This window comes from Macaca thibetana, chromosome 20 (genome assembly GCF_024542745.1).
Source record: "Macaca thibetana thibetana isolate TM-01 chromosome 20, ASM2454274v1, whole genome shotgun sequence".
Classification (NCBI taxonomy): Eukaryota; Metazoa; Chordata; class Mammalia; order Primates; family Cercopithecidae; genus Macaca; species Macaca thibetana.
The window spans coordinates 33,792,714-33,817,870 of record NC_065597.1 but is presented as its reverse complement, the minus strand read 5'-3'; the positions used below and the strand labels follow the sequence as shown (position 1 = coordinate 33,817,870).

Genomic DNA, 25,157 nt, shown 5'->3' with positions numbered 1-25,157 from the left:
CATGGAGACTCGGAGAGATTAATTTGCCCACGTGCAAGCTGCAGCTAATGGGCGGACTCGGAACTTGAACCGTGTCCCTCCTAAACCTGCCCCTTGTCCGCCGCAACGCGCCCTCGACGCGCACAAAACCCTCACTTTGATAATGAGGAAAGTTACTCAATGGCCAGAGACACCCTGTGGCTTTTGAAAAGAGATTTCAGGCTGACAAATTTCCATATATATATATAAAACGACTCTTTGGTCCCTCCCCTAAGACCTCCTTCCCGTCCCCCTCAGCCTCAGTATCACCCCCACCCACCAGGTAGGATCCCTAAGGAGGAGTCTTCATTCCTCCCAGGCAGGGAGACCACGCCTTCCCTGCTTCCTCCCTCCACGGGGGATCGCGTTGGAGGTCACCCCTGTCCCCCAGACGCTGGGTTGAGAGTGACGCGGGGTGGGCTGGAGACGTTTCCCGCCCTCTGGGAAGAGTAAATGGGCCGCCCACCTGCCGGGCCTCGGCCGCCCGCACCTGCTCGTGAGAAGCCGCTGGCTGGGGCACCGCCCCCGGTCCCCGCCCGGGTCCGCGCACTGGGAGCACGCTGGCCCTTTAAGAGCGCGGCGGCCGCGGCGCGCGGGGAGGAGGGCTGGGAGCGCCCGGAGCCGCGCTGAACTCGCCGGGGACGTCGGGCGCCCGCTCCTTGGCTGGCTGGCTGGCTGGTTCGCTCGCTCGCTCTCTCGGGTGGGCTCCCTGCGCCTCCTCCCGGGACTGCGTGGGGACCCGGGCCCGGTCGGGCGCGGCGGCGAGCAGAATCCCCGGGCAGGAGGCACGCGCTCCGGGCAGCGCCCGGCCCCGGGCATGGACAGAGGGAGCTGGGCGCGCAGGGGGCGCCGCGGGAGCGGGCGGCCGGAGCGCTGAGCCAGACAAAGGCTCTGGAGTTGCGCTCGCTCTCGGGAGCCGGGCCCCAGGCTCTGGGCGCCAAGGCTGCGGGACCCCGCGGGGGGTAGCTCCGGCCGGCCCCCTTTCCCGCCCGCTGATTCCGAGCTCCCGGACCTGCCCTGCCCGCTTCTCCTCGGGCTTGGGAATTTGCCGAGGCGACCTAGGCGGCTCCAGCGGGGACCGGGAGCCTGAGGTGCGCGGCGCGCCCGCCGGGCCAGGAGCCAGGGAGCGTCGCAAGTTTCCAAGGCGCGTGCGAGGACCCGGCGTGCAGTGTTCCGGGCCGGGCTGGGCGCCGAGAGCATGGGCAGCAACCGGAGCGCGCCCGGTCGGCCGGGCTGGACTGGCAGCCTCCTTGGCGACTGGGAGGAGGCGGCGCGGCCGCGACTGCTGCCGCTGCTCCTGGTGCTTCTGGGCTGCCTGGGCCTTGGCGTAGCGGCCGAAGACGCAGAGGTCCAAGCCGAGGTAAGACCCCCGCCCTGCCCTTTGGCTGCGGGCTGGGGGCTTAGAGAGGGAGGCGCCACGCCCGCAGCCTGAGACGTGGAGGTGGAGGGAGCGGAGACGCGCCCCCTGTTCTGGGCCGTGGCGGGGAAGAAAGGGGACTTGGCAGGCTGCCCCTCCCCAGCTCGCCCTCTGCAGCGCACCTCTTCCCAAACCCTGGAGGGCGCAGGGCTCGCGCCTCCCCGCTACTCCGAGTACAGCCCTGTTCTGGGCACTGAGCCCCCACCCCGGTCCCCCCACATTCAGCCTGTGTCCCGGGAGCCGCTTCCGCCGCCCCCAGCCCTTGCCTCCCCTCCTTCCTTCCCTCCAGGGCAGCCGATTCCTCGAGAGCCCGGCTGGCGCGCAGTGGCGCTCTTTGCGAGTGGGGAGGGGGCTGCTCTCGGGGACAGCCACAGGCGGAGCAGGAGCTGGGCAGCTGGGCAACAGCGCTCCTGCCCAGGTAGCCTCTCGTCTGGGTGATAGCGAGGCGCACACGGCGGGCTGGGATGCGGGGGGGATGGGTGCAAACAGCTGAGGCAGCGGACTCGGGTTGCGGGGGCGCTTTGGCTACTTTCTTGCGCTCTTGCGAGGAAGCCTGGCCACGCCCGGGCGGGGTCCTAAGGACGGACCCTGCCTCCCACAGCGCTTCCTTCCAACAGCCCCCCCTACGTCGAAGCCCCGGGTGGGAGAGGGTGGACCCCGCGCCTCTTTTCGCTAGGAGCCCTCTTGGCGTCCCTCCTGGGGCCCCGCCGTGGATGGCTCCCGCGGGTGACCAGGCGCGGCATCCCGGCGTAGAGCCGGGTCCAGCCAGCGCCCCAGCTCCATGGTGTCTCCCGAGCGAGGACACTGAAGGCGCCAGCTCTGTTGCCCCAGAGCAAGAGCAGTGTCCTCTCTTCCCCGACTTCTAAGACCTGCTCCCTGCTCCAGATAGGCGGGGAGAGGATTGGGCCGGGAGTAGGGAGAAAGAACCACCCGGAGCCGCTTCTGCACGGTGCTCAGGCCTTGGTGCCCTTGGGCTGCCCGGGCTGCGGGCCGGAGCGCCGTTTCTATTTGCAGCTGGGCTGGTGCTCCCTCCCTGGCCCACGGCGGCTTTCCCATCTCCCCGGGCTCCCTGGGAGATTTTTCCGATGGAAGCTTGCCCTTCCCCTCCCTACTTTAATAAAAGCATAGAGGAAGGGCAGGGAATTCCTCCTGGGCTCGAGTTACACCACCCAGCCAGTTCCCCACCTGCTCTGTCCTCCCTCCCTGGCCAGGCCAGGGAGAGCTGCAAGGAGCCAGGCCCTGGCAGGAGGCAGGATAGGAGCCCCGCCCCAACCCAGTCTGGCCACCCTCCCCCACCCCATTCACACAGGCAGGCAGGAGTTTTAGGGGGTTCCTGTTGGTGAGGATTACCCCTCAGCCAGTGACCCAAGTACTGGGCGGAGAGTGCCGTTTGGGCCCACCTGCCACTCTGGGCTGGAGTGCCAAAGAATTTCAAGTCATAATCCCACCCTTGAGTTTCTAATTTACTTAGGGATGGTGTCTGTACATAGGAAGCAGTGATGGAATTTGATGGCTGTGCATTGCTAATGGCACCCTAGCTGGCCAGGAGCTGCTCTGGGGTGCAGGGACCTGTAGTCGGAGGGGGCTTCACTCTCTCTCTCTTCTGCTTTTCCGGTTCCATCTCACCCCTACCCCAGCCCCCCAGTTCAGGGAGTGCCCACAGCTCAGTGCTGCCAGGGAAGAAGCTGTGGTTGCATTATCACAGACCGTGCTCCTGATCTGGAGATTGTGACTGTCCTGGAGCCCTACTCCTGGGGAGACACTTTGGTTGGACCTGGGCAGTGGCTGGAAGAGACCCCGGAAGGTTTAGGAAGCCCTGAATGTTGGCAGCCATGCAGATAGAGGGCTAGAGACAGGTGGAGTATCCCAGCTCCTACAGTTGGCTTTGGGTACAGGCTGCTTCTGGAGTCCCATCAGGTCTGGCCACATGTGGGCCCAAAGAGTCAAATGGCCTCAGCAGCCAGCCCATCTGCCAGGAGGCTGTGGCCTCAGACTCCTGGGCCTGGCCTACACCCTGTGTCGAGCCTCCCTTCCTCAGAGAAGGGCTGGCTCTCTCATTCTCACCCCAGCATCCGCACAGCTTCAGGCCTCCAGCTGGGTCACGGCTGGGACCTTCTCGGAGCAGCTTGGCAGTTGAGCCAAGGCCAGCCCCTCTCCACTTCCTTTCTCCCCTCCCAGGGTGGAAGCCACGGGAGTTTCGCAAGGCTGAGACATCAAGGAACCTGGCATGTGCTAGGAACTGAGAAACACCTGCAACCTGCCAGGCCCTAGCCCACCACTGAGCTGCCCTGCCCTATCCCACATTCTCCCTTAGATGTCCGGTCCCAGTCTGTAGTCATTCCGGGCCAGATCCCCACCTGGCTGAGGTGCCCACTGTTGTTCCTGCCCTGCAGGGCTGAGAGTCTCCAGGTTCACCAGGGGAGCTCTTATCTCACCCGTCTCCCCCTACCCCCTCCTCCCAGGCACAATTCAGGCCCTCAGCCTGCTCTGTGGAGGTGACTCAGGCTGCCAGAGTTCACAGGTGTGGTGCCACCACCACCAAAACAGATCCACCCACGCTTCCTGAACAGGCCCACGAGTATCTTCCTAGCCCCTACCCAGCCACAGAGCAGATGAGGCGGCGGGGGGGTGGGGGATTGGGGGGGTCGGCGTGAATTCTCATTTCGACCTTCAGGTGAGCCACAGTCTCGGGCTTCCTGCGTTTCAGTCTCCACTAGTACTTCCATGCTGGCTCCGGCGGGCCCCACTGGTCTCCTCTTTCTTTTAACAGAGCAAAACTACAGATGCTGTCTTTGTCCACCAGCTAAGAAAAGGGGGTTAATAGCGGGGCCTTGTCATTGGGAATCTACAGAAGCTGAATCTTCTCCCCCTCCCCTCTTGTCTCTGCTTTTTACTCTGTTTTCTTGCTAGTAGCAAATCACTCCTCTCCATGCTCTGTGTCAAGACCCAGCGAGAACTGGTCTGATTGGCACAGCCAAGGACCTAGATCTCATTGGGCCATGCCCTTCACACCCAGCCCTTGCCATGTTTCCGAGTTGGGACTGCCCTTAGGTCCAGCCAGTCATCTGTCTCCTTGCAGAGAACAGCCCAGTGTAAGCTCCTTGTCTGAGCAGTGTATTGGCCTGACCTTCCCATCGTAACCTCTGAACACAGATAACCTCCTTTGCCCAACCCCACGGGATATCGATACTTAAAAGATATCCATGAATGTGGAGAGGAGTAACATGGAAATAACACGCTATCCCCACCCCCAAAAGAAGACTTTCCCCAAAAGCCCAGTGCCCACTGCTGTCTCTTATGCCCACTCAGGATGGCCACACTGCAGGCATGGAAAAGCCCCTCCCTGCCAAGCGGTTTGTTCTGGCTGTCCCTCTGTGGCCCTTTTGTTGTTTGGTCCAGATGTTCCCTGCCATCATCACCTCTGCCCGCTGGGAGTTTGACCTCTGCCTCAGGCTAGCTGTGGGGGTCGCTGTGAGCACCACTACTTTCCAGATCAGATCAGATCAGAATGGATATCCTCCATATCATCCCAAGGCTTAGGTGATTCCCTCGCTTGGACACTCCAGCAGGAGCAGTGCTTTGGTCCTGGAGATGTGTTTTCTGAGTCAGTAAAGACAGGGAGGGGTTGCGGACCCTGCTCGTATCTTTCTCCTTTACAAAGAGGGTCCTGGGAGAAGCCCACCATTGAGTGTGAGGACTGGGACCCTGAAGGCGGCTGAACACTCCAGACCTGAGACACAGTAGGCACCATCTGGCTGGACAGCCCTGAGTGACAGCTCAGATAGGGCTGCTTCACAGTGGGACACAGGTTCCAGGGATTCCTGAGACCAGAGGCCATGGAGCTGGACCTGGATCCCAGAGGCAAAGAGGGATGCCTCTTCCCTAATCCCATGGCCCTCATGGCAATAGAAGAAAAAGTGTAAGAGACCCAACTCAGCCTCCAGTGACAGGACAGGTGGATGAGCCCCTGGTTCCAGCCATTAGCCAGCCCTTGGAGATGCCACCCATCCTGCTGCCATTGGCTGGTGGTGATGCAGGCCGAGGTCTAGATCGCCTCTCCAGGGCACTGGCACTGGCACTGCCTTGTCCTTCCCCTAGGAGTGACTGTCACCCTGTAGGGGTGAGAGTCTTAACTCCACGTTCAGCATTTATGAGCATGGCACCTGATACATAGTGCAAAACAGTGCACAACACGGTGGCCTACACCCTGTGTCCAGAGCCTCCCTGGCAAAATAGTGCAAAACACAGTGACAGAAGTGAATGGCATTTACTGTTGGGCAAGTCACTGAACCTGTATGAACTTTAGGATTCCTATAAAAAGGGAATAGCAATAGTATATCTGTTTGATGGAATTACTGGGGAGATTCATTGCATTTATGTGCAAAACACTAAACGCTATGCACAGCGCCCGGCACAGCAGGTGTTATTTTTGAGCACATTCAACATATTTGTGTCTGTCCTGGACACAAACTAGGGATGTTTTGTAAGCATTTTCACGTTTAATCCTTGTATTAACTCTTCAAGTGTATATGCTGTCATTATTCTATTGTACAAAAGAGAAAACTAATACTGTGAGTCGAGAAAAATGACCCCCACATTCCATAGCCAGGGAGTGGCAGAACTTGGATTTGAACCCAGCTCAGTCTGGCCTGGAACCCAAGCTCCGAACCCCCATGCAGGGTTAAAGGCTACAGGTCAGAGCCTAGGGTGCCATCCTGTGGAAGTTCCACCATGCAGAATTCTGCTGGGCCCGATCCAGGTGGGAAGGAGGTGTCTGAGGTGGAGCCAGAGCTGCCTGAGCTGTGTGAGCCAAAAACAGCATTGCCCCCAGGCCCACCCAGCCTTGCCCCCATCTGTCCAGCCAACCAAGCTCTACCCTGTGGACAGCCCCATCTAGGAGTCAGCACCTGCAGGGAGGTTTCCAGGTGAGGACCCAAGGCCGGGCCCCCAGCCAGGCCTGAAACTCCTGGCTAACAGAGGCCTGTTCACCCCGCCCACTGGCCAGGGAACCCGGTTGTTTTTTCCTCCAAGTTAAGGAGTGTGGGGCAGGCTGGAAGGCTGCTGGGTAAAGAAGTGGTCAGACCTCAAGACGTCTTCCTCCTTCCTGCTTCTCCTGCTGGACTTCCCCACCATCCAGAGTCCCAGCCCCCACCTGCAACTCGCTTTAAGACCCATGGGAGGGAGAAGATTTAAGCCCAAACTAAGCATGTGTGTCCTAGAAGCGCTGAAATGTGGACCATACTGCCTCTAAAGGTAGTGGGCAATCCACCAAGGAGGACCTGGCTCAACGCCGCCTTTTTTTTTTTTTTTTTTTTTGAGACAGAGTCTTGCTCTTGTGGCCCAAGCTGGAGTGCAATGGAGCAATCTCGGCTCACTGCAGCCTCCACCTCCCGGGTTCAGGCGATTCTCCTGCCTCAGCCACCTGAGTAGCTGGGATTACAGGCGCGTGCTACTACGCCTGGCTAATTTTTTGTATTTTTAGTAGAGACGGGTTTCACTGTGTTAACCAGGATTGTCTCAATCTCCTGACCTCGTTATCTGCCCGCCTCAGCCTCCCGAAGTGCTGTGATTACAGGCGTGAGCTACCACGCCCTGCCCATGCCACCTTCCTTTACTGGCCTTGGGGGTGCTCTCAACCCTGCTTGGTGGATCGGAGTGATGATCTTGGCCCTATTTTGCAGAGGACGGAACTAAGGCTCAGAAAAGTTATCCTAGCCATCTTCCGTTGCCCGGGGGCCTGTTACGTGGACTAGCAGTCGGGACCAAGGGGCGGCCCTCAGGGGCTGACTTCCGCTCAGCCTGAGGAAGGGCTAACAGTTGTTGCTGTCTGGAGAGAGAATGGGCTGCCTTGGGTGGCAGTGAGCGCCCCCTGTCTGCAGGATGCAGGCTGGATGAGTTTTTGGCCAGCTGTAGTCCATGGAGGCCTTGGGGGTGGCTGGGCTTTATGGTACTGGGGCCACCCAGCTGGTGAGTGGACTCTTGGCTCAGGTCTGCTGATCTAGGTGGACCTTGTGGGCCTGGAGTGTGCACCCCGCCTTCTGCAAGCTCCCTGGCTGTCTTAGGACTTGTCCCATTCAGCACAGGCTCTGTGCCTAGAGGCTGGGAGTACAGAGCTGGGCACAGCCTTGGCCTGCTCCCTAGAGCCCTCAATACCAAGACTGCAGGGTAGGGGAGATGGGCATGGTGAGGACCTCACAAGGCCACAAAAGGTCTGGGGGCCGGATCCATCGCTGGCAGGCTTGACAAGGCTTCTTTTGTGCCTGGCTGGGCAACTCTGCCTGGGTCTGCTCAGATTGCAGACAGAACCTGGGTGACAGAGGCAAAGCAGAGCCCAGTAGAAAGTGTCCTTATCTCCTGGGGTCTGATAAGGGCCCTGGGGGAGGGTCTGCCGGCCAGCTCTACAGATTTGAGTGCTGGAGGAGCTGGAAGGGCCGGCTGGGGCAGCGGCAGCAGACGCTCGCCCCCTCCCCCACCCCACCCCCACTCCCCCACCGTGGCGGCTGCTCACTGCACAGTATTGATCTAGCGGCTTCTTACACCAACCCTCTCGGCAGCCTGTGGGGGAGGGTGGACTGAGATGGCCCAGCGCCCAGACCCGGCCAGAGATGTTGGGTGTGGGGAGGATTAGGCACCCTTCCCCGTACTGTGCTGGGCACTGCTCCTGAGAAAGGCCCAGTGTCCCCAGCCTGAGGCCAAGAGGAGCTGGTGATACCTCAGAAGCAGCCTGGTCCAATAGCCCCAGTTCCAGCCCAGGTCAGCTCTGTGACCCTGGGTGAGGCACTCACTATCTCTGAACCTTGCTGTCTGTATCATGGGAATGGTCATAAATCTACCTTTCAGGAGTGACAGTGAGCATTCACTGGACGCTGGAATGGGTGGCTGGCCCATGCCAGACTCAGGTGCTGCGGTTATGGCCTCTCCTGTGTGCCGGGGTCCAGGAACCACCCTTCTGACTCCTGGTGACCCCATATCTCCTTGCCACTCACCTGAAGTGTCAATAAATACTAATGGGATGGGGTCTGGAAGTCAAGAAAGAAATTGGCTAGGTGTGGTGGCTCAGCCTGTAATCCCAGCAATTTGGGAGGCCAAGGTGGGCGGATCACCTGAGGTCAGGTACTCGAGACCAGCCTGGCCACATAGTGAAACCCTGTCTCTACCAAAAATAGAAAAATTAGCTGGGTGTGGTGACGCACACCTGCAGTCCCGGCTACTCAGGAGGCTGAGGCAGAAGAATCGCTTGAACTCAGGAGACAGAAGTTGCAATAAACTGAGATCACGCCATCCTGGGTGACAGAGCGAGACTCCGTCTCAAAAAAAGAAATGGCTGAGAGGACCACAGTGGCCGGTGGCCCCCCATAGCAGCCCACACCCCAAGCTGCAGAGGGGAGGGGCCCTCATGGCCCCAGAGCCCTCCTTCCCTCCCATTGGACAGTGGGCTTGGTGGCAGAAGAAACAAGTCCTGCTTCATATCCCACCCTACTCTGCCACTTACAGACTTTCTGAGCCTCAGTTTCCTCACCTGAGAAGCAAAGCTTCACCCACGTGGCTCACCCCACCTGTGAGTCTAGGTGGCAGGAAGAGGTTCCTTGTTATTAGGGACAGTTTTTACAGTTACCAGGAGAGCAGCAAGGGCTTGAACACTGGGACTGGGAGTTGTGACCTGGGGACTCATCTGTGCCTTTTGCCCAGTGGCAGCAAAGCAGTTCAGCAAGCTCCCCACACCGCCTACCTGGAAGCAGCAGCACCTCCGGCCCCGCCCTCACGTCCCCGCCCCTGCTGTCTCTTCCCTCCTGTGTTCTCCCGAACTTGTCCCACTTAGTGTGGCAGGAAGGTGCCGGGAAACTTCTTCCTGGACCCTGGGGAAAGGAGGAAGCTCCCAGTCCTATGGGTGGTATTGCTGCCACCCGGGCAGATTTATGGACACTTGGCATTCAGCCACCCTGAGCACGCTGTCACTGGTCAGGCGTGCTCTGTCAGCTTCGCCTTGTTATCCAGAGGTTTGGCTGGTCTGCACCAAGGCTGTGTTTCTGCCTACCACCCCCCAACTCCCCCAATCACTGCCCAAGGGGTGCCCCCATCCTCAGCCTCTGGCTCTTCACCCCAGGTGACTGAGGGCTGAAGCCTGGCTGATAGTGAGATGGAAGCTCTTCACTTTCCTGGAACTCAATACTGCTTCTCTGTGTGGAAGGTCCATAGTGCCCTTGGGACCCTCCTGGCAGCCCCTGAACTGGCCCCGGGGTTGAAGGGGCCCCTCTGCTGGTCTCTGGAGCTCTTCACTGCAGACAGGCCAGCACCCTCGCTTTCCTCCCCGGGGCCCCAGACTGATCCCCCCGCCGCCCTCCCCTCCTATCACTCTGCAGATACCGCTAATCAGCCCCTCAGTGGCCCATGATTGCGCTCCCAGAGATATTTTTACCGTATGCAAATAGGTGATGTAGAGGTGCCCTAATCTGCCGGCAGCCAGCTGCATTCCCTTTGCCGTTAGAGCTGGCTGAGCATCATGGCCTCGCCTTCTGGATCTCCCCAAGCACCTTCAGGGAAACTGTCCTTTAAGGATGGTGGATCTGCCACTCCACACCCCCCAGCACAGGAGCCTTGGGAGAGGTTTCCCATGCTTGGGAAGAACAGGGAGGGTACCCACGACATTGCCAGTATCTTACTGAGCTGTGGGAATGCGCCCTGGGCCAGAAGTGAGGAGTGCTGGTGGAGGGGCCCTGGGGGCCTCCTGCCTCCCTCCGCTCTGGGGTTCTGGTGGAGCCTGGCCCATCACCAGCCTTGGAAAGTCCAGACCCATCAGCCCTCTTGGTTGACGATGGGTCAAGGAGGCCGAAGGCTGCCTGCCCCAGGGACAACCACACAGACCTTGGGTCTCTGTCATTTGCACGTGTGTCGAGCACCATCTGCTGCCCAGGGTCGTGACAGGCACTAGCGTGCACTGCCCATTTCCTCCTCACAGAAACCCGGGAGATGCGGCAGGTCCTGGTGCAACCCCCCTTTTACCGATGACCGACTGAGAGATAAGGAGGTGAAGTCACCTCGGAAATAACCAAGCCAGGCTCTGCCTAGCTCCACCTGTCCCCAGAGCTGGTGGTGGTTTCTCAGCTCCATGTTTCCACCCCATTGCTCTGGGGCTGTTTCCCGGGTCCTGAGAGGCCTCAAAGCTGTGGCCGCACATCCAGTCTGCAACCCTGGCAGCTTCTCCATGCTGCCTTCCTTGGCTCAGCAGCTGCTCCGTCTATCAGCAGCCTGGGTACCGCTGAGCTGGCCTGCCCTGCCATACCAGGGACCTGGCCGGGTGCCAGGGCTGGGCTGGTGGATGGCACTGAGAGAGCAAGTGCCTGGAGTATTAGATGTGAGGTTGGTGGCAGGCAGATATGTGAGCTGTCAGCCTAAAGCAACCTCTGTGTCCAGCTACTCCCCTGCTCTCTGGGCCCTCAGGGTGTAGCCCTCACCTCCCAGAGCACTCAGAGGGCCGGCCTTAAGGGCTTCTCATTCTGGATACCCCTAGAGACCCAGACAAGTCAGACACAGACACTTGCAGTGGCCAAGGTCCAGGGCAGCCCCTGGTCTCTGCTCACTGCCTCCCATGGTGGTCACCGTGCTCTTGAAGGCTTGAGGACATGAAGCAGACAGGGCAGAACCCCCTCTCTACCACAGCTCGGCCTGGCTCTGCCCTCTGGCTTGGCCATGCGACTCGTGGGGTGTGGGTTCCTTGCTTTTTGGGTGGGCTGGGTCTCCCAGGAAGACTGTAAGTTCCTGAAGGCCGGGATGCCTCAGCCTAGTCCTCCCGTGGCCCCCAGCTGGCACAGAAGGTGTTCAGAAACATCTGGCAGGGTGGGTGGTAGATGGATGAGAAGACTTGCCAAGCAAGCCCTAGAAAGGGAAGGGCACACCTGTTGTGTACCAGCTTTTTCAAAGGCTGCCTTCCTCAAACCTCACCCCTCAACAGCCCATGGTTCCCCATTCTATAGGTGAGGAAGCTAGGGCCCAGGGAGAATGAAGACTGTAGTAGACCAGGGCCTGGGCTTCAGGCTTCTATCCCGCCCTCCATCCTGGGTGGGTACCTGCATCTGTCCACTCTTTCCAGGAGATTTAAGGTCTTTGGGGAGCAGTGCCAAAGGGTGAGGCCTCAAGAGGTCCTCAATCCTTTTGGGTCCCCAGCAGTCTCCTTGGCCTGGTAGGGGCCGACCCTGGAGGGGCCAGTGCAGTTGTCAGCTACTGTGGACACGGCTTCTGTCCTAATGGGGGAAGACAAATAGCAAACACCTAATCGAAATATACAGTACATTAGATGGATGATAAGCATGGGGGGAAGGAGGGGCTGCAGGGTATAGCTGATGGGGCCTTTTTAACATGTCAGAGAACACCTCTTAGATAAGGTGGTATGGAAACAACAACCTGAAGAAAATGAGGATGAAAGCCACACAGTTGTCTGGCAGGAGAGTGCCTCAAGCAGCAGGGGCAGCAAGTGCAAAGGCCCTGAGGCAGGAGCGTGCCCAGCTGGGTGGATTGTGGTGAGGGCTGGCTAAGGTGGGGTGACAGAGTGAGGACCTTGTGGCTCCTGTACAAATGGCTTTTCCTTTGCAATGGGAAATCTTCAGAGGGTTCTAAGCAGAGGATTGACCAGATCTGACCTGGCCTTTGTTCTGGCTCTTGTGAGGAGAGATGACAGGGAGGAGGGTGCTGAGGCTCACACGGTCACCTGGACAGGAGGTGATGATGGCTCAGATAGGGCAGCGGTGGTGGAGGTGGTGGGAAGCAGTTGGCACAGGCTGTACATGTTTGGAGGTAGCAGTGCCAGGACCTGCTGACGGGGTTGTGGCTTCTTTGCAGAACTGGCTGCGGCTCTATGGCTACCTACCCCAGCCCAGCCGCCATATGTCCACCATGCGTTCCGCCCAGATCTTGGCCTCAGCCCTTGCTGAGATGCAGCGCTTCTACGGGATCCCAGTCACGGGTGTGCTCGACGAAGAGACCAAGGAGTGAGTTCCCCCCTCATCCAGACCCCACAGACACCTGCCCTCCATCTGGCCTGTTCTAGAGGGCTCAGCATGTGGAGTTTCCAGAAAAGAGTGGCCTAGATAAGAGATGCCAAATGGTTTGGTCCTCCATGCCAGTTCTCATTGGTTGGAGTGGCTGCCCAAAGCCTTGTGTTGAGAAAGCGCCAAGGGCAGAATCCAGGCCTTGGCAGTAAGGAGCACAGTGATCGATTAGTGATGTCTGACATGGCCAGGGGAGTGTGGAGGTGCAGTCCAGGAGCTGTGGATGGGAAATCCTAGCTAGGCATGGCTACGAATCTAACAAGTGACATGACCTAAAGCCATGTCCCTGAAAAGAATGCACAGGGCATAACGTATCCAGGACAGAAGGCCTTGAGCGACCCTCCGTTAATGGGTGATAAGGAGAGAAGGGCTCACCTTGACTGAGCCACTTCTGGGCACTCAGTCTTCCAATACAGGCATTTTGCCCATTTTACTGGAAGTTGAAGCTGAGAGTCCCCCATCCCCACCATGTCATAGGAGGGGCAGCTGGGAAGCCTGGAAGTGGCAGTACCAGAACAGGCAGGTGTGTGGAGGAGAGGCTCCATGCCCACCCCTCTGTGTCCATGTCACAGGTGGATGAAGCGGCCCCGCTGTGGGGTGCCGGACCAGTTCGGGGTACGAGTGAAAGCCAATCTGCGGCGGCGGCGGAAGCGCTATGCCCTCACCGGGAGGAAGTGGAACAACCACCATCTGACCTTCAGGTAGGGGGCTCAGCTGCCCAGGGAGGCGTCTGCCCCTTGGCAGGCCGAGCCTCAGGCCTCCTTTCCCAGAGCCCACCCCGGGGCACCCAGCCTCAACAGACCAGCCCACTCCCACACTGATGAGACCAGCCACACATGCCAGGCAGTCTCCCTTGAGAGAAGGTCAGGACCCTTCAAGCTACTTCCGCCCTGTCCTTCCCCACCTCCCACTGCCCTGCAGACAGGGGCTGGCCTCACTGGGCACAGCTGGGCTACTGCCCCAGCACAGACTGCGGCGAGGGGTGGAGGATGGCTGGGGTGCAGGAATCCAGGCATCCATCAAGTGAACAGGCAAGTTGCCTGCAGAATCCTTGGATCAGGGACCCTCATCCTTTTTGCTGAGTCCTTGAGCAAGAAAAGCCCCCAGCCAAGTGTGCCTTGAGCCATGTGATTTTGCCCCAAGGGTTCCCCTTTTTGTTCCAGTCTGGCTCTGTTCCCACTCTGAATTCCATCTCCCAAGGAAGAGTGGCTCCTATGGTCACTTAGACCTCAAGCCCCGAGAGTGAATTCAAGGTACAACCAACTAAAATATTCCCTTCAGGTTTAATGGAAGTCTCTCTAGCACACAGAGCTGAAAGTGATTTATATGTGTAAGAGCAGGCTTCGCCATACTTCATCAAATGCAGGCTCTGGCTACAACTTACTTCCTCTAATCCTCACTGGAACCCAGTGAAGAAAGTAACACACACACACACACACACACACACACACACACACACTTTTCTAACTTAACAGATAAAGAAACTGACCAGGCACAGTGGCTCACGCCTGTAATCCCAGCACTTTGGGAGGCTAAGGCCGGTGGATCACCGAGGTCAGGAGTTCAAGACCAGCCTGACCAACATGGTGAAACCCCATCTCTACTAAAAATACAAAATTAGCCGGGTGTGGTGGCGTGTGCCTGTAGTCCCAGCTACTCAGGAGGCTGAGGCAGGAGAATCCCTTGAACCTGGGAGGCGGAGGTTGCAGTGAGCCAAGATCGTGCCACTGTACTCCAACCTGGGTGACAGAGCAAGACTCCATCTCAAAAAAAAAAAGAAAGAAGTTGGAAATAGAGAGACTAAGTTACTTACCCAAGGTCACACAGATACTGTTAGAGTCAGGCCTTGAACTCAGGTCTGTCTGACCCTGGAGCTCAACATTCAGAACTGCTCAGCCTGTGTTTCCCAAACCTCACCCATTTGCATCCCATTTTCTAGATCTTTCCCCCAGCCACATAGTACCTGTATTTTAGTTTACTTAATGTCTCTCTTACTTAAAATCAGTTTATTTGCCACAGTGCAATCTTAATTTAATGATATCTTCATGATCTCCTGGATTTGACAAATTCAAATTATGATTTACATCAAAGCAAACTGCCAATTGATACTAACGGGCTTGTTGGTGACCTTGCGTGCCCCTCTTGGGAACAGGCCAGCAGAGGACAGTAGGCCCTTGGCCCTGTATCCGCTCACTCATCTCCCACCCACCCCCAGCATCCAGAACTACACGGAGAAGCTGGGCTGGTACCACTCGATGGAGGCGGTGCGCAGGGCCTTCCGCGTGTGGGAGCAGGCCACACCCCTGGTCTTCCAGGAGGTGCCCTATGAGGACATCCGGCTGCGGCGGCAGAAGGAGGCCGACATCATGGTACTCTTTGCCTCTGGCTTCCATGGCGACAGCTCGCCGTTTGACGGCACCGGTGGCTTTCTGGCCCACGCCTATTTCCCTGGCCCCGGCCTGGGCGGGGACACCCATTTTGACGCAGATGAGCCCTGGACCTTCTCCAGCACTGACCTGCATGGTAAGGACAGCTAGCCAGGGTTGGGGGCAGGGCAGGTGGCGCCAGAGCTGGGCAACAGTGCCCTGCTGAGTGGGTTCAGCAGCCGCGGAGCTGGGAGGAGAGAGTTCCCCTGTGTTTGTCTCCGGATCACTACACTCGATTTCAGTCTGTTGTCCCACCATCTCCAAGGGGAGGCAAGAAAGGATGATTGTACCCATTTCTCAGAGAGGGTTGTTGTAGACCAAAAGAGCTCAGCCTCTTCCAAGAGGGAAGCAAGGGCAGGCTCTCTGGCAGCCTCAGCCTGGAGGGTCCGGGGTGGTTAGGTCCTGGGACTGGCCAGAGCTGACTGTGCTGCCTCCTCCTGTCCCCGAAAGGAAACAACCTCTTCCTGGTGGCAGTGCATGAGCTGGGCCACGCGCTGGGGCTGGAGCACTCCAGCAACCCCAATGCCATCATGGCGCCGTTCTACCAGTGGAAGGACGTGGACAACTTCAAGCTGCCCGAGGATGATCTCCGTGGCATCCAGCAGCTCTACGGTGCGTGGGCTGTTACCAGCAGGCTCTGCATGCCGCTCTCAAGTCCCTGCCCAATGAGGAGTAGGCATTACTGCCATCCCCATTTTGTAGATGAGAAACCCAAAGCCCAGTGAGGATTCGTGACTTGCCCACATCATTTGGGGAATAAATGGTGGTGCTGGAAGTGAAACCCAGAGCTGACTGCCTCCAGCGCCTGGCCCTCACTCGAGGCTGTGGCTACAGGCTAGAGGCCTTGAAGGGACACAGGTGGCACCATTGTTCCTCATGACCCTCCTCTCCTTACCCTTGGCAGTATTCTTACTAGACCACAAGTGCCTTGGGGATCCCAGGACCCGCCCCCTCCCACCGTCACTTCCAGCCTGAGCCTGTCACAGCTCTGTTCACAGTGTTGCCAGTTTATCACTTCCCAGTGGCTTTGAGGAAGTGCCACCCCCCACCTAGGGCCCACCCGAGAAAGTCTCCAGCAGTGAGGTCCCCTGGGCCAGTTCAGTGGGCCTGCACCCTGTGCTCACACCGAGCCCTGCTCGGGGCCGGCAGCTCCTGCCATGCTGGGCACTTGATGGGCACCCCTTGCTGCATCCCCAGCAACTTGGAAATGCAGAGTCCAAAACGCCTGAAGCCAGGGCCTGGAGCCTCTGCTGGAGCAGGCTGGCATCCCAAGGGGAATGTCCCCAAGGGGACATGCAGGCAGACACCCTCAGGAGCACAGTGACGCAAGGTCAGTGTGGGGAGGTCGAGGAGGGGCTAGAAGGAGGAGGACCCAGGTCCCACCGAGGATGGAGGCAGGTGTTGGGGAGGGGTCTGCTGTAGCTGGACAGGATTTTACTTTCCACCTGGGTGGGCCTGTGCAGGGGGCCCGGGGCCCAGGATTCTGAGTAGGAACACAGACCTCACTTCTGAACAGACTGCCTCTCTGCAGGTACCCCAGACGGTCAACCACAGCCCACCCAGCCTCTCCCCACTGTGACGCCACGGCGGCCAGGCCGGCCCGACCACCGGCCGCCCCGGCCTCCCCAGCCACCACCCCCAGGTGGGAAGCCAGAGCGGCCCCCAAAGCCGGGCCCCCCAGCCCAGCCCCGAGCCACAGAGCGGCCCGACCAGTATGGCCCCAACATCTGCGACGGGGACTTTGACACAGTGGCCATGCTTCGCGGGGAGATGTTCGTGTTCAAGGTCTGGCCCTGCCTCCCATGCCTGTCCCTGAGCCTTTTCGCTGGCTGCTCTGGGCCCCCTGTCCCACCCTCACTCAGCAGGACCCGGGGAGCCGTTAAGCCCTCAGCTCTAGACGAGGCGGAATCCAGCCCGAGAGGTTGAGGGACTTGTCCAGGGTCACATAGCAAGCCCTAGTGCCAGCTCCCCAGCTCAGGGCTGTTTCTGTGCAGCCCTGAGTTTCCAAGCCACTGCCTGCCTCAGTATCTCAGTGTCCTCTCCCTGAGCCCACCCTCACCCGGGAAGGGGTGGTTTGAGGATGGCACCTCTTGGCCAAGGCAGCTTGCTTGTGCTGCCTGCTCACACCGCGCCCTCCCCAGGGCCGCTGGTTCTGGCGAGTCCGGCACAACCGCGTCCTGGACAACTATCCCATGCCCATTGGGCACTTCTGGCGTGGTCTGCCTAGTGACATCAGCGCTGCTTACGAGCGCCAAGACGGTCGTTTTGTCTTCTTCAAAGGTGAGCAGGGGTAGGGTTAGGGGGCTGGGCACCCTTCCTGCCATGACCTCTGACCCTGCTGGACCCGAGGGAAGACGGGGTGAAGGGCTGCGTTGCATATCTGGTCCTGTGCCCCAACTGTGGGCTCACTCTGGGAGGATGGGGACACAGCAGCAAGGTGGGGACGGGAGGAAGATAGAGGCCGGGGGCAGAGTTGGACCTGCGACCCGGAAGTACCTGGCCACCTTGTGCAGCACAGGGCTCAGCCCTGCTTCCCTCTGTCCTTGCCTCTTTGCCTCCAGCAGCCCCATCCTCATAAGAACAGGTGCCCCCAGCCCACTCCGGGGCCGGATTTCTGTGGTCTGTCTGCAGAGACAAGGTCTTGCAGGGCAGCGCCCCGTGGTGGGTCCGCCGGGGCTCTAACCCCACTGTCCTGAGCTTCAGTGAGGCATGAGCGAGGCATGAGGACAGGGCTGCCCCACACCAAAAGCAGGGAGCGCTGGGCCACACACTGAGGGCTGCGAGTGTGCTCCAGGGACACAGCCCCCAGACCCAGAGACCAGGCAGCCCCCTCCCCATACAAGAACTATATGTGTGGGGGTGGGTGGCGTGTGGCATGTACGGGTGTGAGCGGGTGACTTGCTCATGGGAACAAGTGTGCCTCAGGTGTCCGTGAGTGCGGCACGTGATGTGCGGGTGACTGCATTGTATGTTGTCATGGATATGTAGAGGGGTGTGAGTGTGATTTTGTGTGCCTTAGGGGGACAGCAGTGGATGTGAATGGATTTGTGGGCCCAGAAGAGCATTCTTTTCCCACACACACCCCTCAGCCCCAGGCCTGTCCTCACTTTGCCTCCCACCTCTCCTGCAGGTGACCGCTACTGGCTCTTTCGAGAAGCCAACCTGGAGCCCGGCTACCCACAGCCGCTGACCAGCTATGGCCTGGGCATCCCCTATGACCGCATCGACACAGCCATCTGGTGGGAGCCCACAGGCCACACTTTCTTCTTCCAAGAGGACAGGTGAGCAGTGCACCCCTCCCCTAAGGGGAGAAGGCCCCGGCTAGGCCCCCCGTCAACCTCAGGCCTACCCAGAAAGAATCCACTGCCTGTGGGGAATGGGTCCTGGCCCAAGCAAGGTCTCTAGGTCCACAGCCTGGTGCTTTTGGTCGCAGGTACTGGCGCTTCAACGAGGAGACACAGCGTGGAGACCCTGGCTACCCCAAGTCCATCAGTATCTGGCAGGGGATCCCTGCCTCCCCTAAAGGGGCCTTCCTGAGCAATGATGCAGGTACCTGGCCAGCCCCTCCCAGTTTGCCCAGCACCTAATAACCCCTGCTACACACACCATGGGGCAGGGCTTGCCCACGGTCACCCGGCACTATGATGGTGTGTATAGGGGACACGCTGTGTCACGCTCTGGGCTGGGAGCTTACCTAGCTTGACACCCCGGTCCTTCCCGCGTGGTTAAAATTCCCTTTTTACACACAGGCAAACTAATAAACCAGAGAGCTTGAGCAGAGTGCCCAAATCCCACAGCCAGGACGGTACGGAGTCAGGATTCCAGGCCAGTTCTGCCTGCATCCGGAGCTGCAGCTCGGAACTGCCCAGATGCCCACAGAGTCCAGCTGCCCCCAGGCAATCCCAGGGGAGCCTTGAGCCTGAGTGGGGCAGGCTTGGCTCAGAGTGTTAGGGGTGAAAATCTTCCCAGGGCATCGCTCATCTACCTAGAAGGAAAGCCCTGTCTCTGTCATTATAACCGAGAGACAGAAAGCTGTGCCTCTTCTATTTCTCTAGCAAGGTCTCTAGTGCATTTAAGAAAAACCAGCCAGGTGTAGTGGCTCACACCTGTAATCCCAGCTCTTGGAGAGGCCGATGCGAGAGGATCGCTTGAGTCCAGGAGTTCGAGACCAGCCTGGATAACATAGTGAGACTCGATCTCTACAAAAAAAATTTTTTAAATCAGCCAGGTGTGGTGGCTTGCACCTATAGTCTCAGTTATTTAGGAGACTACGGTGGGAGGATCGCTTGAGTCTGGGAGATCAAGGCTGCAGTGGGCCGTGATTGCGCCACTACACTTCAGCTTGGGTGACTCGGGGGACCCTGTCTGCTTTGCCAGTGCTCAGGCCCGTTACACAGCTTCTGTATGTGAGCTTGGCACTATGCAGCTGCTCTGATCTCTTTTGCTCACCCCTTGATTGAAACCTGGCCCTGCCTGGTGTTGATGGGATGCTGGCAAGGTGTCCAAGGCCAGAGAGCCAGCCCAAGGCAGCACCAGGTTCCTTCCGCTCTAGAACAACTGTGGGGTGCTGTGTGGCCTTGAGCAAGACCCTGAACCTCTGGTATGAGGTGAAACCAGTTCTGGCAAGGGGCAGCAGGATCCCTTACTGCAGCACCCAACCCAGCAGGCTATAGGACCCTTCCAGGCCCTACCCCAGCTAATGTCAGTCTGGTCAGGAAGCCCAGGATTCTAGTCGTGCCCTCAGCCCAAAACCCTCCCTCAGCCCAAAACCCTCTGAGCCTCAGTCTGGCTCCTCCAAGTTGAGAAGGGGAAGATTTGAAAATGCCCAGGGAAGCAAATGACAAGAAGGGCGTTTTGAAGCCCTCGGCATGTCCTGGCCTTTGATGGTCTCACTGGTGGTTGGGCTCGACCTGAAGCCACTCTGGCCTCCTTGCCCCCACAGCCTACACCTACTTCTACAAGGGCACCAAATACTGGAAATTCGACAATGAGCGCCTGCGGATGGAGCCCGGCTACCCCAAGTCCATCCTGCGGGATTTCATGGGCTGCCAGGAGCACGTGGAGCCAGGCCCCCGGTGGCCCGATGTGGCCCGGCCGCCCTTCAACCCCCACGGGGGCACAGAGCCCGGGGTGGACAGCGCAGAGAGCAACATGGAGGATGGGGATGGGGACTCTGGGGCTGGGGCCAACAAGGACGGGGGCAGCCGCGTGGTGGTGCAGATGGAGGAGGTGGCACGGACGGTGAACGTGGTGATGGTGCTGGTGCCACTGCTGCTGCTGCTCTGCGTCCTGGGCCTCACATATGCGCTTGTGCAGATGCAGCGCAAGGGTGCGCCGCGCGTGCTGCTGTACTGCAAGCGCTCGCTGCAGGAGTGGGTCTGACCCCCCGGCGCTCCTGCTCACGGTGCTCAGGGGGCACCTGTGGTTTTGAGATGGCTCCCAGGGGCTCCCTCCGCCCCCAGATAGGGGCCCCTCTCAGCCCTCACACACCCTGTCTGCCCCGCCCTCATTATTTATGCCCAGGTGTTTGTTTTGTTTTGTTTTTGGCACCTTACTTGACCATTTGTTTCTGTTTCCCCGACCGGGGAAGGGTGTTTAGAATTTTCTAACTGTAGTTCTGCTCCAGACAGGGAATTAGGCCCCCATTGTCCTCTGGCTTGGCCACAGCTAGGGGAGCAGAGGGGCAGAGGCCCACGTTGGAAGAGTAGCCCCTCCTCAGCCTGAGCCCCGGGCCGTAACTGCAGACTCTTTACCCAGTTGGAGACTGGCTGGCCCCCCTGGTCCGCTCCCTCCCAAGTGAGTCTCTCTGGGCCTGAGGAAGAGCTTTCCACCCAGGGGCAGCCCCAGGCCGAAGGGGACCTGGAAGGGAGGTGGGCCGTGGCCCCTGAGCCTGTGTTGAGGCTTGGTTCCTTCCCAATCCACTTCTGACAGCCTCAGCGACCCTGGCTCCTTGTGCCTGAGAACCCAGCCCACCCCCAGCAGCAACTCCCAGCTCCCACCTCCCCCTGGGCCCACACCTCGTTCCCTCTCTGGAGAAAGGGCCCTGGGCCTGCCTCACCACGGACCAAAGGGAGTATGCCAAGGCCCCTCTCCCCGGGGTAGCAGCAGCCTCGCCCCTAGCAGAGATGCCTCCCTGAGCTAGAACCCTCTGTCCCCCCCGCTGCACCTCCTCCCTCCCTCTCCCACTCACACCACCAGCCTCAGGGGCCTAAGCTCCAGCTCCCTCAGGCTTCAGCTGCCAGTGTCCTGAGCCCCAGGGAGAGGGGGCTGACGGGTGCCTAGGCCTGGGCAGTGGATGGCTGTGAATGGGTGCCCACCTTTTGGGTGCCCACAGTGGCAGGCACTGGGCATGCGGAGTTCCTCCCTTCCAGCTCCCTGTGCCCGCAGGGTCCTGGGAGGAGAGACACTGGTGGGGATAGGCCAGCCACGCATCAGACTGTGAACCCCACTAAGGAGCCCATTGTGGCCTGAGGCTGCCCTCCTCCGGGGTTCAGCCCTGAGGACAGAGATGCCTCCTTCCTCTTTTCCTTCCCAAAGCAAGCAGGAGGCTGTGGCTGCTGTGGGAAATGGTACTGTACAGCTGGCTCTGCTTCCCCATGGCCCTGAGCGAGTGGGGTCTGCCACCCAGGATCCCCGAGGCGCTTTGGGGGCGAAGGGTTCTGCTGGCCTCTGCGAGTGGTTTCTCGTGCACTGGCACCAAGTGCGGGTCCGGCAGCTTCTGCCCCCTGCAGAACCGGAGAGCCAGCCAAGGGGTGGGGCTGCGGGGGTTCCGTGTCCACCCCCATACATTGATTTCTGTAAATAATGTGCACTGAATAAATTGTACAGCTGGCAAGTGTGTTCTTGTTTGTAAGGCCTTGGGCTGGAGCCTCCAGCTGGAAGGGCGTGCAGGTGGTGGGGGTCCAGCCCTTGCTAGGGTTAGGGGGCTTGACCTCAATGCCAAGGAGACCTTGTTCCAATTCCGTGGGGGCTCCTTCCCGATGGCCCTTGGAAACTAGGCCCTGGGAGGGGCAGAGCTTAGGGCTGCCCTCAAGAGTCCAGAAAAGGGAGAGGCAGGGCACCTGGGGTCACCCTGCCAGGGTGGGGCAGGAGGGAGCATGGAGTTAGTTTGCTGTTTGTTCATGCTGAGAAGACAACCCAGTTTGCCACAAGCCCTTCCCATCTAGGAGCGGAGGAAGAGCCAGGCCAGGCCTCCCAGGCTGGGTTCTGAACACTAACGGGAGTCCAGAGCCGGGCACAGAGAGAGATGGGAAATGGTGCCACTTTGATTCCAAAAGTTCCCTTCCCCACACATGCTGCTCAGAGTGGCAGACACCCAAGACCTGCCCTTTCATCTTTGAGAAGCAGAAAATCCCACCCAGGCCTGTGCAGGGTGCAAGTGATACCCCAGGAGGGCAGGAGACTGAGGCGTCACGGTCCCTTGAGTCTGAGCATGGCTGTGGACCCGGGAGGTCTTCCTTAGCCCCCACATCCATGCTCTTGGCCAGGCCTCTTAGGTACTAGCCTGGGCCCCCAGGAATGTGATGATTTGCCGCAGTAGGGGTCGCACCCCCACCATGGAGCAGGCCAGGCCTCTGCAAGTCCTCAGGCAGGGTCCTTCCTCCTGTTCCAGGCCCAGCCCCCACACCCACAACCGGTCCCATCCCATCCCCTTCCTCTCTTTGTGTTGAAACTGGCTGAGGAGAGTAGGAAGTGCTGGCCCTTGGAAACCTCGAAGGCCTCTCTCTCAGGCTCATCTAGGAAACAGCCGGCGAGCTCCCCCACCACAGGGGCCTTGGCAGCAGCAGGGGGGATTCCAAGCAGCTGCCATCTTGTCAGCTTTCCTGTGGCAGAAGCCACGGGGTCCCTCCGGGTCTGCCTCCTACCTGAGTCCCTAGGGTCCCCCAAAAGCCCAGAGGTCACCAGGCAGGTGGAGGGCAGTGTGGGGGCCCAGGGATGAGAGGAGAGTTTGAAAAGCCTTGAGTCAAGCCCTTCCTCACAGCCAAGGACAGTGGAGAGAGTTGGCAGAGGCCTCAGCTCCTCAGGAAACTGCCTAATAAACTGCCTAATGAGCCTTCCTCCCTCAAGCTCGCTGCTAAAATCTCAGAGGCCTAGTGGCTGAAGGCACGGCCCATCCAAGAGCCCTATCTATCCTTATAGGGGGCTTTGCATGAGGAGGGGTGGGCAGGGCAGCTAGGCCCTGTCTCCCCTCCACGTCCAGAGAGCCTGGAGCCCAGGCCTGCCTGAGGCCTAACCCCCGTCCCTTCTCCCCAGGATTAAACAGGAGCCTGCATCTTTAAATAGTTTTTTTGTTTTTTAAGGTGACTGTAACCTAAACTCACCTTGGGCCCCTCGCAGCCCCCATTCCCTCAGCACCCATTTTTCCTTTACATTTTTACTAATTACAGCCGCAAAAACTAAGACATTAATGATAAGCAAAAAGAAGAAAAGCCTCAGTCGCCATAATCTCCCAGCCTGTGTTGACAATTTGACATGATTTGACACATTTCCTTATAACATTTTTTTTCCTGCATTTGCACAGCTTGGAGTTTTAGAGTCTTTTTTTTTTTTTTTTTTTTTTTTTTTTTGAGACGGAGTCTCGCTCTGTTGCCCAGGCTGGAGTGCAGTGGCCAGATCTCAGCTCACTGCAAGCTCCGCCTCCCAGGTTTACGCCATTCTCCTGCCTCAGCCTCCCAAGTAGCTGGGACTACATTAGCTGGGACTACAGGCGCCCACCACCTCGCCCGGCTAGTTTTTTTTGTATTTTTTAGTAGAGACGGGGTTTCACCGTGTTAGCCAGGATGGTCTTGATCTCCTGACCTCGTGATCCGCCCGTCTCGGCCTCCCAAAGTGCTGGGATTACAGGCTTGAGCCACCGCACCTGGCCGGAGTTTTAGAGTCTTAAACATCCGGTGCCTGAGCCCTGATGCTGCAGCCTGTGGGAGGTGGACAGAGGATGCTGGGTGGCTGCAAGGTGTTGGCAACAGGGGCTGGCACCAGGCACATGCTAAATATGTGATTGTGACCCCAAGGCTCACAAGTTTCCCATCTACATTTTACTCAGGAGAACAGAGGCTCAGAGAGGTGAAGTGACTTGGCCAACGTCACACAGCTAGGAAATGGCCATGCCCTTAGGACCCAGCTGGACTAATGTGCACTGCAGCCCAGCTCTACCCAACCCTGGTGCTGCCGCAGCATCGGGACAGGGGCAAGGTGGCCCCTGCCCATCAGCCTTCCTCCTCACACATTCTATGCATCAAAGACCCCAGGGCCACCAACAGAGCCTTCTTTCAGGCTGGGGCAGGGACTGAATTGGCTGCTTCCTCCCCCTTCTACTTGGCAGAAAAGCCTTTTTGTTGTGGCCCACACAGAGGCCATTCTCCTCGGGCTCACGGGAAGGAATGCCGGCTTCCTGCGCATCCACAGTGCCCAGGCCACACGGGATCCTGCGTGTAGGTCCCAGAGGAGCCCCTCCACACCCTCCAGCCCTGCCTCAGGGAACTTCGGCTCCCAGACTTTCCTCCTTACCCTTGACAATTTGAGAAACCACACAGGGAGGTAGGGGACAGCCCCCCTCGGCTACCTTGGTAAATGCTGGGGATTTTCAGCCTCATAGCACTTTCAAGACGCAGCAGTTCCACCCTCAGCTGACTTCTCAAGTGGCCTCATGACCCACAAAGTGTTGGCAGAGGCCCCTGCCAGGCTTCTCGCCCTGTCTCAAATGTCCCCTGCACTTGCCTGCCTCTATGCCTTTCCTTACGCTGTTCCCTCCCCTGGAAAACTTTTCCCTGTACATCTCATCCAGTGCAAATGGCATAGACCCTTCAAGGCCCAGGGTGTGGCTTCCCCATCCCAGATTCCACCTGCTTTCCTCAAGGTGGTTGTTTCCTTCTGCCTCTGGCTCCACAGCACATGGATCTCCTCAGCTCTGAGCCCAGCCTGCCCCTTGTTCCAGGCACCCAGACGCTGACCATGGCTCCATCACTCACAGCGCAGGGGTGTGTCCTTGTGAAAGTACCTCCACCTCTCTGAGCCAATTCCCCACCGGTACAATGGGCACGTGGTCATGCCTCTTCCATCACGCGGCTTGGTGGAGCTGATGCTTAGAAACACGTAGAACAGCTCCTGGCTTGTGAACGGCTCTCGATGGTTTGTTACCAATATCCCTACTCTAAGTGCAGGTACCTGGTGGGCACTGGGGTGGTGTCCGTTTCCTGCCTGTGGGATGGGGTCACAGGTCGGCCAGCCTGAGGACAGGTGCCTGGGAAGAGGGAC

General features: G+C 58.9%; 1 protein-coding gene across 1 annotated transcript; it reads left to right on the top strand.

The window, feature by feature from the left end:
* Positions 1–420: 420 nt before the first annotated feature.
* MMP15 (matrix metallopeptidase 15) lies at positions 421–21,738 on the top strand. Its single transcript, XM_050772907.1, has 10 exons — positions 421–1,378; positions 12,269–12,417; positions 13,050–13,178; positions 14,693–15,000; positions 15,354–15,515; positions 16,435–16,688; positions 17,045–17,183; positions 18,034–18,184; positions 18,337–18,452; positions 19,846–21,738. The coding sequence occupies exons 1-10, from the start codon at positions 1,217–1,219 to the stop codon at positions 20,283–20,285; spliced, it is 2,010 nt and encodes a 669-aa protein (XP_050628864.1). The 5' UTR covers positions 421–1,216; the 3' UTR covers positions 20,286–21,738.
* The last annotated feature ends 3,419 nt before the right edge of the window (positions 21,739–25,157 follow it).

Bases quoted from the DNA above. Each gene is read 5' to 3' on its own strand.
- MMP15 (XM_050772907.1), top strand. From the start codon at position 1,217: ATGGGCAGCAACCGGAGCGCGCCCGGTCGGCCGGGCTGGACTGGCAGC. The intron at 15,516-16,434 runs GTGCGTGGGCTG...GCCTCTCTGCAG, and splicing joins TGGCATCCAGCAGCTCTACG to GTACCCCAGACGGTCAACCA. The intron at 18,453-19,845 runs GTACCTGGCCAG...TTGCCCCCACAG, and splicing joins CTTCCTGAGCAATGATGCAG to CCTACACCTACTTCTACAAG.